This window comes from Rana temporaria, chromosome 1 (assembly GCF_905171775.1).
Source record: "Rana temporaria chromosome 1, aRanTem1.1, whole genome shotgun sequence".
NCBI classification, from domain to species: Eukaryota; Metazoa; Chordata; class Amphibia; order Anura; family Ranidae; genus Rana; species Rana temporaria.
In genome coordinates, this window is record NC_053489.1 from 2,278,710 (window position 1) to 2,297,948 (window position 19,239).

Consider the following 19,239-nt stretch of genomic DNA (forward strand, 5'->3'; position numbering starts at 1 on the left):
CACTCTTAACTACCAGCTATTTACTGTGCCCTGATTGGGCAAAACTTTGCCCAATCAGGGCTTAGAATGCACTGTGCAGCAAACATCCCAGCGAGCGTCCTGCAAATTCGGGTGTTTGCCGGACTGGCGAACGGACGATATTCAGACCAAACTTTTGCTCAGGCCCGAACCGTTTGCCCAACTCTAGTCTTGAATTCATAAAATTTCATAAAACACAGTTCCAGAAAGGAGGTTCCTATTTTTTTGTAATCTAAAATATACATTTTTAATTCCTTTTTAAAACTTTAAAACTGTTATTTCTGTAATGTGTAGGAAATGTCCTCTCAATATGTTGTATGAATAATTTCACATAGCATTAAATGAATATTCCGTGGGAGTCTTGCCAAATGGCAGCTCCTCTGACACTTGTTACCTTATATCTCAAGGCCAATGTAAGGAAAAATAGTATAGTTTGATGACGGCGACCTGATGTAAGGAGCTAAAATTGTCCTTATCGCAGACCAGCTCTCACCTGATTGGTGGATCGGGTGTATATAAGCAAGACAAGCCTGTCCATACTTTGTCCATTACTTGATTCCTAGCAGAATGGCAATGCTGTGGTTCCTTTCCTGCCTAGCCCTCCTTAGTGGAGCTTATGGTGAGTATTGACATTCCTCCTGTATATTTGTCTTGTGTTTTAGGGTAGTGATGGCGGGAAAATACCAAGTGACATGAGCAGTCCAAATAGACCAGCTCCATCAAGTCTGTCCCTTTTTTATTTATTTTTTGTTTTAATTTATGTTTTTTTATTCTTTTTTACCCTTTTTGTATACATCGAATTTGTCCCAAGCACGTTCAAATTCACCTACTGTTGGCTGACTCACTAGCTCGGTGAACCATTAACTACTCTTTTAGTAAAATAAGGGGTCTCCCCCAACGCAGCCTTCAGCCACTTTCCTGTCTAACTGCTTACTATTTAGATAACCAAGGTCCAGAACTTCCCTAAACCATCTCTATGGTCTTAGACAGGGGTCTATAAACTTTTTAAACAAAGGGCCAGTTTACTGTCCTTCAGACTTTTGGGGGGCTGGACTGTGGTAAGTGGGAGTAGAACATACCCTAGCGATGGTGGGAGGAGAAATATCCCCCATCATTGATATTAGTAGAGGAATAGTGCCCGATCATTGGTATTATGGAATTTGGTATCAGTGGAAGGAAAGGTGTCCCTTCTTTGAAGTCAGTGGGAGGAATAGTGTCCCATGGTTGGCGTCAGTGGGAGGAATAGTGTCCCATGGTTGGTGTCACTGGGAGGAATAGTGTCCCATGGTTGACTTCAGTGGGAGGAATAGTGTCCCATGGTTGGCGTCAGTGAGAGGAATAGTGTCCCATGGTTGGCGTCAGTGGAAGGAATAGTGTCCCATGGTTGGCGTCAGTGGGAGTAATCGTGTCCCATGGTTGGTTTCAGTGGGAAAGAATAGTGTCCCATGGTTGGCGTCAGTGAAAAAAATAGTGTCCCATGGTTGGCGTCAGTGAAAAAAATAGTGTCCCATGGTTGGCGTCAGTGGGAGGAATAGAGTCCCATGGTTGGCGTCAATGGGAAAAATAGTGTCCCATGGTTGGCGTCAGTTGGAGGAATAGTGTCCCATGGTTGGCGTCAGTGGGAGGAATAGTGTCCCATGGGTGGCGTCAGTGGAAGGAATAGTGTCCCATTGTTGGTGTCAGTGGGAGGAATAGTGTCCCATGGTTGGTGTCAGTGGGAGGAATAGTGTCCCATGGTTGGTGTCAGTGGGAGGAATAGTGTCCCATGGTTGGCGTCAGTAGGAGGAATAGTGTCCCATGGTTGGCATCAGTAGGAGGAATAGTGCCTCATCCTTGATGTCATTGGGAAGGAATACTGTCCCATTGAAGGAGTCATTGGAAAGAATAGTGTTAAATTGGAGAAATTATGCCCCAGTGTTGGTGTCAGTGTAAGGAAAAGTGCCTTCTATCAAAGGGAGGAAATGTGCCCCAAGGGCCAGATAAAGGCAAGCAAAGGGCTGCATCTGGCCCACAGACCACAGTTTGGAGACCACTGGTCTAAGAAACCAGAAGCTTCAAGTATTTAGTCACTTCTGGATTTGGTCCAATGTGAAAGCATCTGATCAAGCCAATCTCGAGATCTTGCTTGATGCAAACAGTGTAGCTTATAGAGATGGGAAATCCACCAGTTGTCACCAGAACAAGGGTTGAGGGTAAACCTTTCAATGGGGACCTCTTCTTTTTTTTGTTAACAATCAGGAGTGCTTTATTGAAGGATTAAGGAACATGGGGGACATCTTCTTTAAAGACAACTTTCTAATAGGGCAATTCCCCTACTTTTCTTATGATTTCCTCTTAAATCATCTTAGGCCGCATACACACGGTCGATCCATCCGATGAGAATGGTCCGACGGACCATTTTCATCGGTACACCGATGAAGCAGACTGATGGTCTGATGTGCGTACACACCATCAGTTCAAAAACCGATCGAGTCCAACGCGGTGACGTAAAACACGACGTGCTGAAAAAAAATGAAGTTCAATGCTTCCAAGCATGCGTCGACTTGATTCTGAGCATGCATGGGTTTGGAACCGATGCTTTTGTGTACTAACCATCGGTTTTGACCTATTGGTCAGGCGTCCATCGGTTCGATTTTAAAGCAAGTTCTCTGTTTTGGAACCGAAGGACAACAGACCAATGGGGCGTACACACGGTCGGTTTGGACCGATGAAACTGAACTTCAGTCCGTTTTCATCGGTTTCGAATGACCATGTGTACGCGGCCTTAGTCACTTCCTGTTAAACCTCTAGAACCAAAAGCATAGAGAATTCTCACCAACAGGACATGGGAAGCAAACAATAAACTGTGAGGGGAGTTCATTTTTACTTTATATTAAGCTAAAGAAGATATGGAATGTCTGAGATTTTTGGGCGCCTCTAATTTCTTTAGGGTTATAGAGCTAAAAGTAATTAAAAAAAAGGTTAAAATCCAAATTAATAACATCATCCATGCATAAGTATAGATATAATATGACATTGTGTCAGTATAAATTTGCTAACAGTTAATATTTATGTTTTTTCCCAGGCTGCGGTGTTCCCGCAATCAAGCCCATTATCTCCGGCTATGCTAGGGTTGTGAATGGTGAGAATGCCGTCTCTGGATCTTGGCCCTGGCAGGTGTCTCTGCAGGTACGATCAAACATTTCTTCCTTCGTATTCTGGTCCCAAACCTTATATTACAATGTGAGAGAGGAACTTGAGAGAGTTTTGTCCGTCTTTCTTGTTACTCTTCTTGTCCAACACCCTATATTTCAGAGAATCTAGAGATTTCAGAAAGTCACATATTGTGACGTAAATAATTTTCACATTTTTACATGCCATTCAGCTCACCTCTGAAGAAAGTCTGAGCCTTTCCAAGGTACAGCAGTCCATTTTACAGTATTATTTAGTGTTCCCTGGTCTATTGACTTTTCCCTACATGTACTGAAATGGCAAAGATGTTGAAGGGCCACTCTGATGGGGTACATTGTGCATTGGCTACAGTTAAAGTTAGACTTCCTCCAGACTTCTGCACTGTAAACCAAATCCCAAGGGTTTGTAATGTGTGATTTTTAGCGCAATGATATGGTGGACCTTGTGCGTGCCCATTACCGTACCCTATAAAACAACATAGTACATCCAAGCACAGAGCAGAGACATACATATACATACCAGTTTCCAATCTGTGTAGGCACATTACATGAGATGCCCTGCTCAGGTTTAAAACAGACTATACGAATGGGTTTTAATGCAATTATCAGGTGCAGGTGGACCAGGTAGGAGCCCATTACAGCACCCTTTAAAATACACTTAAACTACCGCATGCAGGAATCTTTGCATAGGCAAAGCATGTTGTGTCCAAACACAGAGCTATAATTTATGCAAGTTTTCCACCTTCTGCCTGCTATGTGTAGGTGTGTTAAATGTACTGCAGCAATCATGATTAAAATAAGCCTTGCTGATAAGTAATATGAAGGCTAAGAATGTCATAGCAGCTCATAATTACCCACAGACATGTTTTAGCTAATAAAAAAAGTCCAGCAATCTTTAAAAGGTGGTAAATCTGCCTAGTGCCCTCACCTATAATGCTCATGCTTTACATGCAATGCGCAGCTGTGTTACATCATGTTGTGGTTTTCACAAAAAAGAAGAAGCCATACAAACAGGGACAACTGAAGCTAAGCTTCCCAAAGGAGCTTGAAACCTCTCACAGATCCTATTAGTTAAGCTAGACTTTTTTTGAACACCCGGGGCCAGATCCTCAAAAGAGATACGGCGGCGTAACTGCTGTTACGCCGTCGTATCCCTGGTCCTAACTATGGAACTGATCCACAGACTCAGTTTCCCATAGTTAGGACGAAGATCCGACATGTGTAATTGAATTACACTGTCGGATCTTAAGGATGCAATTCTAGGCCGGCCGCTAGGTGGCGAGGCCATTGAGGCCGGCGTAGAATATGCAAATGACCAGTTACGGCGATCCACGAACGCTCCGACGGGCCCGACGCTCTAAATCTACGTCGTTTACGTCGAGTTCCGCCGCGTAAAACTAGGGCTAAGCCCTAGTTGTCCTAAGCCATGTTAAGTATGGCCGTCGTTCCCGCGTCGAATTTTAAATTCTACGTCGTTTGCGTAAGACGTCCGTGAATGGCGCTGGACGCCATTTACGTTAACGTCTAAGCAAATGACGTCGGAGCGACGTCAGTTAGCACAATGCACGTCGGGTAATTTACCCGACGGAGCATGCGCAGTACGTCCGGCGCGGGAGCGCGCCTAATTTAAATGGGACTCGCCCATTTGAATAGGAACGCCTTGCGCCGGACGGATTTAAGTTACAGCGCCGCAAAATTCCAGGTAAGTGCTTTGTGGATCGGCACCTAACTTGGGAATTTTGCGGCGGAGTAACTTAAATCAGAAAAGTTACGTTGCGCCAAGGCTTTGTGGATAACCCCCCCGATAACCAGCCCAGGTCCATGACATAATATATGTAATATGTCATGACCCTGACTATGTTTCTTTATTGTAAGCCTAACATAATTCCAAAATAGCATTTATGTAATGTATATGGGAAAGAGGAGTTTCATAGAAAGAGTGAAATGATCTGTATATAAAGCAATGATCTGATGATTCTTCTTACTCTACAGAACAGCGCTAGATTCCACTTCTGTGGTGGTTCTCTGATCAACAGTCTCTGGGTTGTCACTGCTGCCCATTGCGGAGTCACGTGAGTTTTATATGATAATATTCTACTGCAAAGTCAGCTTCCCTGGTAATCTGTCCATCGGCTTTGGTTTATAGACCGGATACATCGTAAATTTAGAGCCATTTATCCAACTATCCATTAGGAGTTTTTGGCTTATATACCAGATACATCCTAAATATAGAACCATTAATCCAACTGTCCATCCAGAGCCTCTGGTTTATAGACCGGATACATCCTAAATATAGAACCATTAATCCAACTGTCCATCCAGAGCCTCTGGTTTATAGACCGGATACATCCTAAATATAGAACCATTAATCCAACTGTCCATCCAGAGCCTCTGGTTTATAGACCGGATACATCCTAAATAGAGATGAATTCATCCAACTGTCCATCCAAAGCCTCTAGTTTATAGATCAGATAGATCCTAAATATAGAACCATTTATCCAACTGTCCATCCAGAGCCTCTGGTTTATAGGACAGATACATCCTAAATATAGAGCCATTTATTCAACTCTCCATCCAGAGCCTCTGGTTTATAGACCAGATACATCCTAAATATAGAACCATTTATCCAACTGTTTATTTATACCAGTCCATCACGTGTATACCATGGCTTCTATAGAGTTGGGCTTGGGTAATGGTGCTGGGACTTGAAATTAATGCCGCTTACACACGATCATTTTTCGGCTTAAAAAAAAAACAAAGTTTTTTAAAACGTCATTTAAAATCATCGTGTGTGGGCTTCACATCGTTTTTCGGCTTCTGAAAAACGACAAAAAAAAAAATTCGAACATGCTGCATTTTTTCATGTCGTTTTTCAAAATGTCGTTTTTCGTGTTGTAAAAAATGATCGTGTGTGGGCAAAAACGAAGTTTTAAACCCGCGCATGCCCAGAAGCAAGTTATGAGACGGGAGCGCTCGTTCTGGTAAAACTACCGTTCATAATGGAGTAAGCACATTCATCACGCTGTAACAGACAAAAAAGCGCGGATCGTCTTTTACTAACAAGGAATCAGCTAAAAGCAGCCCAAAGGCGAATATAACTTCCCCTTTAGAGTGCCGTCGTACGTGTTGTACGTCACCGCGCTTTGTTCATCATTTTTCAAAAACGATGGTGTGTGGGCAACATCGTTTTTAATGATGAAGTTGGAAAAACTTTGTTTTTTGGACATGCTGAAAAATTACATTTTTTTCCATGCCGAAAAACGACCGTGTGTACGCGGCATAAGAAAATGATGACCCTTTTGTCCAAAAAAAGGCAATGTCAACTTCTGACATGGGTGTGCGTATTTCAGTAAATGTGTCCGCAGTCTATGTCTACACCCTTGTTGATTTTCTATTTATAAATCTCTAGAAAGTGCTGGGAAACGTTCTGGTCTGTGAAAAATTCTGAGATTAAATATTAGAGGTGACGTCTGAAATATCAAATCGGCCTTATGGCAACTAATGACCATTTTTCTCTTCCACCCAGAACTGCCAACGTTGTGGTCCTTGGTGCATTCGACCGATCCGTATCGACTGAGGCCACCCAGAGAATTTCTGTCGGCAGAGTAAGTGTTTTCTTTTCAATACAGAGAGATAATCAGCCATAGACAGTAACTGCCCTGTTTGTCTGTTTCCATAACGTTAGACAGTCAATCATCTACTCCATTGGATAAATCTACAGGCTCTTTGTATGAAGACCGATTGGATTCAGCTACATTTCCAGGAATTTCATTCTAACATAACTTTTTTTCAGGTCTTCAGACACCCCAATTACAACTCTAATACCATCATCAATGACATCACCCTGATCAAGCTGGCCACTCCCGCCACCTACACCAACCGCATTTCCCCCGTGTGTCTTGCTGCCACCGCTGATGTCTTCAATGGAGGAGAAAGATGCGTCACCACCGGATGGGGATACACCAATGCTGCCAGTAAGGGAATTAGATATTCTGCCTAAAAATTTTAAAAACATAATGCATTTATGCGTTTAAGATGAAAATATGTTGTACTATGAACCCAAAATTGCCCAAAAAAAGCAAAGATGAGATATTAAAGTGTATGTAAAGCTAAATAACTACACTATTTGTTTCCTTTAGTAGACATTTTTATTTATTTTTATACAGAAGCCACACATGCACTGTAAATACCAGGTGATCGTGCCAATCTTCTACTGATTCAAGGGCTTCCTGTTCCGTACTGACCGTGCTAATCATGGAATGACAGAATGACATAATGACACGCCCCCTGCCCAGCCCTACTCAGGCGTGATTGGCAGTGTCTCCAGGTGGAAGTCATGCTGTCAAATCAGCTGCAAGTTGTGTGTGAGCAGGGGAGTGGACGATCAGTAGCCAATCACAGCCTATTCAAGTCAATGGGCGGATCTTTCAGCTGCAATCCCAACCCACCCAGCAGAAGGACTCTCTGTGGTCATGTGACCACTGTATTATAACCTTAATTTCAGGCTTTTGTTTTTTTCGGCACATTGTTAGGACATTTTACATAATGTGGAGTGTCTATTATGTGACGGCTTGCTTGTTTGTTGTAGACTTCACACTTTTTGACCTTTTTGTACAGGAATAAGCCCAGTAATGATCATACTGTGCTCCTCTACAGTGCAATGAAGGAATAAGGCCGAGCCATCATAGAAGTTAGATGTGATTTTGTTGGGAAGTTGTTGGGGACTCAAAGGGCCACATAGACCTGCTGTGATGATGATAAGGTTGTTGCACATTTTTCATATTTTTTTCATTCTCCTTTTTCTTTCTTTTAGCACAAACCACCCCATCCAGGCTTCAACAGGCATCTCTTCCTCTCCTGACCACCGCCAACTGCCAGAGCTACTGGGGCACCAACATCAGAGACACCATGATCTGCGCCGGTGCCTCCGGTGTCTCCTCCTGCATGGTACGATGAACTTTTGCTACCGTTGTTTAGCTAGACAACCAGAATCCATGGCTAAGGGAACCCAAGCCCATGTGGTTTGGCTCCTCGAAGGATCAGGCTGGTGTTTCTACAAACCAGTATTGATTATTGCTAAAGGAAACCTGCCAGAGATGTTAATAAGAATATAAAGTGTGGAAAGTCGGATTGCGAGTAACGCGGTTAACTAGCGTTTATTATTATAAATCCTGACTCGGTTTGGGAGTGTTGTCTCACAAAGTGAGCAGGATTCAAGCCACAGTGTGCAGTACCGCGTTTGGCCTGAGGTGGGGGGAGTGGCGAAGCCGAGTGGTGCTGAACGGCCCCAATCGTTCCTGAGCCTTTCTGAGGTCAGCCGAGGTCAGCCGAGCTGTCTGCGGACCTTTCCAAGGCTTTTTGGCACCCCCTTACCTCTGGCCACATGCGGTGTTGCATGCCATTGAAGTCAATGCGGAACAAATTATTTTCATTTCCATTGACTTCAATGGGGAAACTCGCATTGATATGCGAGTGCTTTTAGATTACGAGCATTCTCCTGGAACGGATTATGCTCATAATTCGAGGTTCCACTGTAATAGGTTTTGTCCATTTATGTTATATTTTTACATCTACAGAAACGACTTCCATCTAAGGACCTAGCACAGGACTATTGAATGATGAGGGTGGAGCTTAGCCCTGTAGGGTGGGGCATAGTATGGTGCCATATGTATATATAGAATTAAGGATCCAGAGACTCTCCAGGCACAGAAAGGCTCCTTTTAGGAACTTCTTGCTCTATAAATATTTGTTAGAAACCAAAAATGCTAAAAAAAAATTAAAAAAAATCTGGATAAATTTCCATTACTCTTCATGTAGCCTAAGCCTAGTACATTCTCTGAAATTTTGAGGTCTCCAGCTGGAAGCGTCGCCCTTTTTTCTGCTTCCATGTATGATCCCAGGGCTGGTAGTCATTGGCTGGTTTAATCATTAATTCTGAGTAATAGCTGTAAGTAGATCAATATTCTTCATGGGGGGGGGCATATACTGTGGGGGGCACACAGCTCAGACCAACAGATCTTATATAAAGTAAAACAATGTTCATTGTGGGGGATTCTCCTGTGACGTCTCTTCTTTTCTTTTTCAGGGTGACTCTGGTGGACCCCTTGTGTGCCAGAGGAGCGGAGCCTGGACCCTGGCCGGTATCGTGTCCTGGGGCAGCTCCACCTGCTCCACAGCTTCTCCCGGAGTCTACGCCCGCGTCACCGCCCTCAGATCCTGGGTGGACCAGACTCTTGCTGCTAACTAAATAACCTTTAATCCATTTATGATACTCAATAAAATAACTTTGTGATCAACATTGTGTTTTGGATTCATTTTCTTAAAAGTAGATAAAAAAATATATCATTAGAACAGTCACTTGGATGGGCACCCAGTTGGAAATGTAGCACACAGTAGCAAATCAAATATAAAGTTAAAACCACATTTTATTACTTATTAAAAAAAACAAAAAAACATTAATATAAAAAAGTATCAAATTGGATTCCAAAATGATGTCACTCTTAATTTTAGCGTTTGAGCTTGACGCGTTTCGTCTCTTTTTTTTAAATTCATTTATTTTTATTTTTATTTTCTTAATCCAGCAATTGATAAGTAAATAATATAGTTACAGAGTACAAAAACATAGCGAAGAGAGAGAAGTGGACACCAAGAAGAAAGTATACAGTTATTTTAGACAACCAAGCATATCTTCTTCCTACTATTTCTCCCTGTGTCACTATGCTTGTATCTCCCTTCCCCCCCCCCCCCCCTCCCTTCCCTATCCTTGGAGAGCGTTCCTCACTTATGATTGCCTAACCGAGGAAGAAAGTAGACCACACCGCTGTCCTCAGTACCTCTTTGGTTTGTTGGCGGGGAAAATCTTCCAGGAGAGGCATGTACATTGAGACCCTTCTAAGAGACCCCGCAAGAAAAGTAACGGGGCGGGTAGATTACTGAGGGCCATTTTCAACAGGGGACGTAGGGTCTTGGTGGGCCAAGGCGGGTAGCATCACTGGGGCCCCCTACAATCGGTCTCCCACAGCCCTCAACCAAGGTCCCCACAGTCTCACAAATTTCCCATAACTTCCCTGTTTAGTGAGGTACACTCTTTCGCTGGAAATAGTTAAGTTAATGGTCGCTACCCAGTTTTCTACGGACGGGGGGACGTGTGCCTGCCATTTTTGGGCTATTATCTTGCGTGCCTGAAATAGGCATCTCAATACTGCTTCCAAATTGCCTGGTGGGACTCTGTTGTCCTCCATACACCCCAGGAGGCAGGTCATAGCCACTGGATCAAGGGAGGATCCAAATGCCTTGTTGATCCTCTCGATTATCTCCACCCAGTAGCCATAAAGTCTTGGGCACTTCCAGACCATATGTATGAGATCCCCTTTAGCTTTACACCTTGGACATTCGTTGTTTTGCCTCCATCCTAGTTTAAGCATCTTATGGGGGGTATAATATACCCTATGCAGTAAAAACAGGTGGGACAGTCTCTGCGCTGGAGTGATCAAAACCATTGCTCCTCGTTGTAAGATCTTGTCCCACTGTTCAAGAGTTACTGCCCCCATGTCCCTTTCCCACCCCACTCTACTCTTGGAGGGACCTGCTCTACTTATTGCTCTAGCCCCCAGAATATTATACATTACTGAAATTAAGCCTTTAGATGTTCTTGCCTCAATTACTTTAAGAAGGGGCGGGAATCTGGATCCATATAACTGTTTGTGAGGTAAATTGTGCTTGGATGGCATGGCGAACCTGAAGATATTTATAGAATGTCTTATTAGGTATATTGACCACTTGCTGACCGCGCACCGTCGTTATACGTCCACAAGGTGGCTCTGCTGGGCGAGAGCACATAATATGACGTCCTCTCTCCCAGCCGCCACACGCTCGCCCCCGACTCCCGTGCGTGTGCCCGGCGGGCGCGATCGCCGCCGGGCACACGCGATCGCTCGTTACAGAGCGGGGACCGGGAGCTGTGTGTGTAAACACACAGCTCCCAGTCCTGTCAGCAGGGGAAATGCTGATCTTCGGTTCATACAATGTATGAACCGAGGATCAGTGTTTCCCCTAGTGAGGCCACCCCCCCCCCCCACAGTAAGAACACACCCAGGCATACTTAACCCCTTCCCCGCCCCCTAGTGTTAACCCCTTCACTGCCAGTGGCATTTTTATAGTAATCCAATGCATTTTTATAGCACTGATTGCTATAAAAATGCCAATGGTCCCAAAAATGTGTCAAAAGTGTCCGAAGTGTCCGCCATAATGTCGCAGTACCGAAAAAAAAAATCGCTGATCGCCGCCATTACTAGTAAAAAAAATATAATAAAAATGCCATAAAAATACCCCCTATTTTGTAAACGCTATAACTTTTGCGCAAACCAATCAATAAACGCTTATTGCGATTTTTTTTAACGAAAAATATGTAGAAGAAAACGTATCGGCCTAAACTGAGGAAAAAATTTTTTTTTTATATATTTTTGGGGGATATTTATTATAGAAAAATGTAAAAAATATTCATTTTTTTCAAAATTGGCTCTCTATTTTTGTTTATAGCGCAAAAACTAAAAACCGCAGAGGTGATCAAATACCACCAAAAGTAAGCTATATTTGTGGGAAAAAAAGATGCCAATTTTGTTTGGGAGCCACGTTGCACGACCGCGCAATTGTCTGTTAAAGCGACGCAGTAGCGAATCGCAAAAAGTACTCTGGTCTTTGGGCAGCAATATGGTCCGGGGGGTAAGTGGTTAAATACCCTTGTTAATTCTGAGAATGTTTTCATGGTATTACCCTCGAACAGATGAATTAAACGATTTAGCCCCTGTCTCACCCAGTCCCCCAGTTCTTCTATACTCATTACTTCCTGTACGTTTTTATTACTCCATAGGGGAGAAAATTCAGTTGCCCCAACATACCCCAGCACAGTACCTTTGTTGTCTGCCATATTTTGCTAACTAATTTTGTGGTCGGGCATTTGTATAAGAAAAAATCTGCCTCTAAAGCTTCCACAAGCAGCCTATGGGGATTCCCTGTTAGCAATAGTCGACTATTGGGGCGATCTAATATTGGGGTTCCACAAAAACGCCAGGTGTTGCAACTGCGACGCCACAAAGTATAGCCTTGGGTGTGGAACCGCCATGCCCCCCTCTTTTACAGGAAGTTGTAGCGTCTGCAGACTAATCCTGGCTTGACCACCCTCCTGATTAATTCTCTTAATAGCGACTCTCTTCTCTTAAACCACATTTGTCCTATCCAGATCGGTGAGTTGTGAAGCAGGTAAAGTATCTGCGGCTGCCATATCATTTTAATTAAGTTACATCGTCCTGCTACAGACAGAGGGAGTCTTTTCCAAATATCGCTTTTTTGTTTTAATTAGGGTTGTCCCGATACCACTTTTTTAGGACCGAGTACAAGTACCGATACTTTTTTTCGTGTACTCGCCGATACCGAATACCGATACTTTTTTTTAAATGCAGCCTTGTGTCCCCAAATGCAGCCTTGTCCCTTAATTCAGCCATGTCCCTAAATTCAGCCATGTCTCTTAATTCAGCCATGTCCCTTAATTCAGCCATGTCCCTAAATTCAGCCATGTCCCTAAATTCAGCCATGTCCCTAATGCTGCCTTGTGTCCCTAAATTCAGCCATGTCCCTAATGCAGCCTTGTGTCCCTAAATTCAGCCATGTCCCTAAATTCAGCCATGTCCCTAATGCAGCCTTGTGTCCCTAAATTCAGCCATGTCCCTAATGCAGCCTTGTGTCCCTAAATTCAGCCATGTCCCTAATGCAGCCTTGTGTCCCTAAATTCAGCCATGTCCCTAATGCAGCCTTGTGTCCCCTAAGACAAAGCCACGTCAAACTTTGATAGACAGGTCACTCGTCGTATCAAAGTGCCCGGGCAAGGGGGAGGGGCTATACATGACGGCGCGGTGGGGAAACACACAGCTATTCAAATGCAAATGACAGCTGTTGTGTTCCCCCAGCGCATAGTAACTAGATGTCGGCAGCGGCGACTTTGCTTTGTCTAAGGCGGCAGCAGCTCTCCTCTCCCCCATACAAAGACTGCTCTGCTCCGCTCTCCGCCCCCTCTCCACCCAGTCTCCACCCGCACTCCACCCCCTCTCGGTAAAAAAGAAAAGTATTCTATCTGGCATCGGAAGTATTTGCGCGAGTACAAGTACTAGCGCAAATACTCGGTATCGGTCCCGATACCGATACTAGTATCGGTATCGGGACAACCCTAGTTTTAATTTAAGTAAAAGTGGGGCAATGTTAATGTTAGCGTATTGGGAAACATCCTTCGTAACCCAAATCCAAGTATTTGAATTTTGTAACCACACTTAATTGGGAAACGCCTGGCAATATTTGGGAAAATCTGGGAATCAAGTGGATCTAATGGTAGCAAAGCGGATTTTTCCCAGTTAATGGCCAGGCCTGAAAACTGACCAAATTCCCCAACCATTTCCATCACTCTGTCTAATGTAGTTCCAACATCCCCTAGGAAAAACAGAAGATCATCCGCAAATAATGCGATCTTGTCTCCCCCCTGCTGTCTTCTAAACCCCCTTATGTCCGACCTTGATCTGGCCATAATTGCCAGAGGCTCCATAGCGAGGGCCAACAGAAGGGGGGATAGGGGACACCCCTGTCTCGTCCCCCTCTCCAACCGGAACACTTCTGACAGCTCGTTGTTTATTCTGATTTTTGCTCTTAGTTCCCTGTACAATAATTTAACCCAGCTGATAAAAAAAGGTCCAAAGCCAACGTCCTCTAGCACTTTCCATAGATATGTGCATTCTAGGCTATCAAAAAAATATCTCATTCGAACAGTCACTTGGATGGGCACCCAGTTGGAAATGTAGCACACGGTAGGAATCAAATATAAAGTTAAAACCACATTTATTACTTATTAAAAAAACAAAAACACATTAACATAAAAAAAGTATCAAATTGGATTCCAAAATGATGTCATTCTTGATATTAGCGTTTGAGCTTGACTCGTTTTGTCTCTAAACATGTCTTCATCAGGATCTGTTGTTTATTGCACATTGATACATTGGCCCAGATTCACAACCGAGATACGATGGCGTATCTCCAGATACGCCGTCGTATCTCTGAGTTGTGCCGTCGCATCTATGCGCCTGATTCTTAGAATCAGTTACGCATAGATATCCATTAGATCCGACAGGCGTAGGTCTCTTACGCCGTCGGATCTTAACTGCATTTTTTTTGACCGCTAGGTGGCGCTTCCGTCGAATTCCTGAGTATGCAAATTAGCTAGATATGCAAATTCCCGGACGTACGCGCGGCCGACGCAGTAAAGTTACGACGTTTACGTTAGGCTTTTCTCGGCGTAAAGTTGCCCCTGCTATATGAGGCGCAGCCAATGTTAAGTATGGCCGTCGTTCCGCGTCGAAATTTAAAAAAGTTACGTCGTTTGCGTAAGTCGTCCATGAATGGGGCTGGACGTCATTTACGTTCACGTCAAAACCAATGACGTCCTTGCGGCGTACTTTGGAGCAATGCGCACTGGGAAATTCCACGGACGGTGCATGCGCCGTTCCGAAAAACGTCAATCACGTCGGGTCACAGTAGTTTTGCATAAAACACGCCCCCCTGATCCAAATTTGAATTAGGCGGGCTTACGCCAGCCGATTTACGATACGCCGCCGCAACTTAAGTTGCGGAGGCGTAACGTAAATCAGATACGTTACGCCCGCACAATTTTACGCGGCTCTACGTGAATCTGCCCCATTTTGTTTAATTGTGACATCCAATGTGGTTGTATACAGGTATCTGAAAATCACATCATATAAAAATCGATGTATAAAAAAAGAAACATGTTGCAAATAAATACCAAAAAACCCCAGAAAACAGAACAAATAAACTGCCCATAAATTGAGGATGTGCAGAAGTTGAGGTTAGGGAGAAAAAAAAATAACGATCTCCTGTTAAAAATATGGAAAAAAGTGTGGCTTTTTGGTTTGTGTGGGGGGGGGGTCACTTGGGAAAAAAAGACATACAACGTCAGGCATTGGGTCCAAAATAAATCCCCTAATATACCGTGTTTCCCACGCAAATAAGCCCGGATCTAATATTAATTTTGGCAACAAAAGACATAGTAGGGCTTATTTTTGGGGTAGGTAGTACAATGTAATGTGATGTCTTCTCTCCCCCTCTGCCTCCCTGCCTGTCAGGAATCCCCGATGTGAACTGTGATAAAATGCTTCTAAAATCCTATAATCCACTCTATTACAGTATTATATAATGTACAATTGTGCCAAATACCTTTGTTATAGCGCCGCTCTGCACATCTGTGACCCGCCGGAGCTCTCTTCCCTGCAATTATGTTAGAGAAACACACACAATGTACATTATATACTCCTGTAATAGAGGGGATTATAGGATTTTACAAGCATTTTAAACTAGGGTTTATTTTCGGGGTAGGTCTTATATTGCAGCCCTCCTGGAAAATAACGCTAGGTCTTATTTTCGGGGTAGGTCTAATTTTCGGGGAAACGTATTAAAATAGCTTAGAAAAAAGCCTCTAGTACATATTGTAAGGGATTAGCTCGGTAGCGGGGGTGTGTGACCCTCTGGATGGGTTCACTACACACGGATTTATACAGAAAGGCAGTCAAAGACGGTTGAAAACAAAGATTTTGGTTTATTCTTCCATCTTGCTGGAAACAAGTGCAAGCATCCAAACAGCATAAACAAAATCAAACATAAAATAAACCCTGGCCACTTGGGGCGTCTACCTTCACCACACAGGAACCTATCTATGGAGTCTGGCACAGCCTACTGCTGAGCAGACACTGCTGGTCCTACAGCAGAAAACAATAGTCTCTTTTTGATTGTTATCCTCTGGATTACTTATAGAGGCCTTAATTGCCTCATTCTGAACCGCTGAACAGCCCTTAAACCTTTCTGGCTACTTCTGCAGCCGACACCTGGTAATAATTGTTGTATTGTCTAAACAAGGCAGAAATCTTGTTTCAACCCTAGGGTTGGTAAACAGGTTGCCAGGCAGGCATGCACTCGGGACAACCCATCTGCATTCCCCATTTTAGCACCGGGGCGATGCGTTACCACAAAACTAAATTCCTGGAGGGCCAGGAACCACCTATTTATTCTCCTATTGGTCTCTTTGTTTTGTGCCATCCACTTCAATGGGGCATGATCCGTCACCAGTTCAAACTGTCTACCCACGAGGTAGTACCGGAGAGAATCCAAAGCCCATTGATAATCTGGGACAGTAAAGCTCCTAAGCCCACATTTGATGCATCTGTCTGAACCACAAAGTCCCGTGAAAAATTAGGCGAATTTAAAACTGTCTGACTACATAAGGCCTGCTTTAACACCTGAAAAGCTGTTTCTGCTTCGGAAGTTCATTTGGTCATGACAGACTCCTTCCCTTTGGTCAAATTGGTCAGGGGAGCAGCCTGTGAGGCAAAATGGGGGATAAAGCGGCGATAATAACCCGCGATCCCCAAAAATGCACAAACCTGTTTCTTGTTGGTGAGACGTGGCCAATCCTGAATAGCCTTAACTTTGTTTATTTGGGGCTTAATTAGACCGATTCCAATGGTATACCCCAGATACTTCGCCTCTTCTAGCCCAAGGGTACATTTTTTTGGATTGGCTGTAAACCCAGCTTTCCAGATGGAATCCAACACAGCCTGAACTATTGGCAAGTGTGATCCCAATCCTCACTGTGGATGACAACATCATCAAGGTATGCAGCAGCATAGGCTCGATGAGGCCGAAGGGTCTTATCCATGGTGCGTTGAAATGTGGCGGGAGCATTCTGTAACCCAAAAGGCATCCTCCGATATTGGAAAGATCCGTCTGGAGTTACAAATGCTGTTTTTTCCCTGGCCGACTCCGAGAGAGGAATTTGCCAACAACCCTTGGTCAGGTCTAATGTCGTCATGTACAGGGCAATGCCTAGGCGATCAATCAGTTCATCTATGCGGGGCATAGGATAGGTGTCAAACTTAGTGATTTTATTCAGGCGGCGAAAGTCATTACAAAACCGCCAACTTCCATCTGGTTTGGGCACTAAGACAATGGGACTGGACCAATCACTATTTGACTCTTCTATCACCCCCAACTCAAGCATTTTTTTTACTTCCTGGCGAATTGCCTCTCGCCAGGCTTCTGGAATTCTATAAGGCTTCAACTTGACCTTATCCCCTGGTGTGGTGATAATGTCATGTTCAACTCCGGAGACCCAACCTGGCAGGTCTGAAAACTTCTCTTTATTACAGAGCATTAATTCTTTAACCTCCTGTTGCTGAGTTTTGGATAGAGTCTCCGCTATCCCAACTTCAGGGACAGCCAGGTTAAATGGAGCAGGAAATCGGGTAGTCTTAGCGACCAAGGACTCTCTATCCTTCCATGGTTTCAGCATGTTCACGTGATAGAGCTGCTCAGGTTTTCGTCTTCCCGGTTGGCTAATTTTATAATTCACCACTCCCATTTTTTCCAACACTTCATATGGACCCTGCCATTTGGCTAGGAATTTACTTTCGACTGTGGGGACCAGCACCAACACCCTATCACCAGGTGCAAAGGAACAGACCTGGGCCCCACGATTGTAAATCCTTTGTTGAGCCAATTGGGCTTGGGTTAAATGTTCCTTCACAATCGGCATCACTTGGGCAATTCTATCTTGCATTTGGGCCACATGTTCAATCACACTTCGATGAGGGGAACTCTCACTCTCCCATGTTTCCCTGGCAATGTCCAGTAGGCCCCGGGGGTGCCTCCCATACAGTGGCTCAAACGGAGAGAACCCTGTGGACGATTGGGAAACCTCTCTTATTGCAAACATCAGATAAGGGAGCAGATAATCCCAATTCTTTCCGTCTTTATCCACCACCTTCCTCAACATTTGTTTCAAGGTTTTATTAAACCTTTCCACTAACCCGTCTGTTTGAGGGTAATGTACTGATGTACGCAATTGGGTCACTTTAGGAGTTTACAAAGTTCTTTGGTCACCCTAGACATAAACGGGGTGCCCTGGTCAGTTAGGACTTCCTTAGGAAGACCCACACGACTGAAAACCTGAAATAACTCTTTGGCAATGGTTTTAGCAGAGGTGTTTCGGAGAGAAATCGCTTCTGGGTACCGGGTGGCATAGTCCATTATTACCAAGATGTGCTGGTGTCCTCTGGTGGACTTCAGTAAGGGGCCAACCAAGTCCATGGCGATCCTCTCAAAAGGGACCTCAATAATGGGCAGGGGTACCAACGGACTGCGGAAATGTGGCATGGGTGCAGTAATCTGACACACTGGACAGGAAGAGCAGTACAATTCCACTTCTTTAGTGATCCCAGGCCAATAAAACCTCTGGGTGATCCTCTCCCGGGTTTTTTCTGCTCCCAAATGTCCCCCAAGAATGTGCCCATGGGCCAGTTCCAAAACCATCTTGCGGTACGGTTTAGGCACTACCAGTTGCTCAATGGTGTCCTCTATCCTCTGTGACACTCGATATAACAGGTCCCTTTCAATAATGAAGTAACCCTCTCGTCAGGGTTAACTAACTCCCCATCTATCTTCACTACATTCTCCTGGGCTCTTAGCAATGTGGGGTCCCTCAATTGCTCAGTGACAAAAATTTCTCTGTGCACCTCGAGGTCATCAAACCCTATCGGCCGCTGTTCCTCTTCTTCTGAGGTAGCAGGCTCCTCCCTAGGGACTAGTGTTTCCCCTGCTAATACTGAGAATGGAAACTCAGGAGAATCCTCACAGTTAGAGGTTTCTGGAGTAGATGGTTCAGACTCAGAAGAACCATCTACTGGGGAATCTGGGCAGTCCCAGAGTTCCCAGAATTTTGGGAAATCCCTTCCCACAATGGCGTCATGTGGCAGTTTGGGAACTAAACCCACCTGGTGACACAATTTACCGAGGGAGGTTTCAAAGGAAACCGTAGTCATCGGATATTCTCGAGTGTCCCCATGTACACAAACTACAGCCATTTTCCTCGGATGTAAGGTTTTTCCCACCACTAGATCACTTTTCACTAAGGTGACCAGGCTACCTGAATCCAACAATACCACAACAT

The 19,239-nt window shown here is 44.2% G+C and overlaps 1 protein-coding gene across 1 annotated transcript; it reads left to right on the forward strand.

The window, feature by feature from the left end:
- Positions 1 to 530: 530 nt before the first annotated feature.
- Positions 531 to 9,477, forward strand: LOC120920803 (chymotrypsinogen A-like). The gene is made up of 7 exons (XM_040333163.1): positions 531 to 637; positions 3,083 to 3,186; positions 5,181 to 5,260; positions 6,715 to 6,793; positions 6,982 to 7,162; positions 8,002 to 8,135; positions 9,274 to 9,477. The coding sequence occupies exons 1-7, from the start codon at positions 586 to 588 to the stop codon at positions 9,433 to 9,435; spliced, it is 792 nt and encodes a 263-aa protein (XP_040189097.1). The 5' UTR covers positions 531 to 585; the 3' UTR covers positions 9,436 to 9,477.
- The last annotated feature ends 9,762 nt before the right edge of the window (positions 9,478 to 19,239 follow it).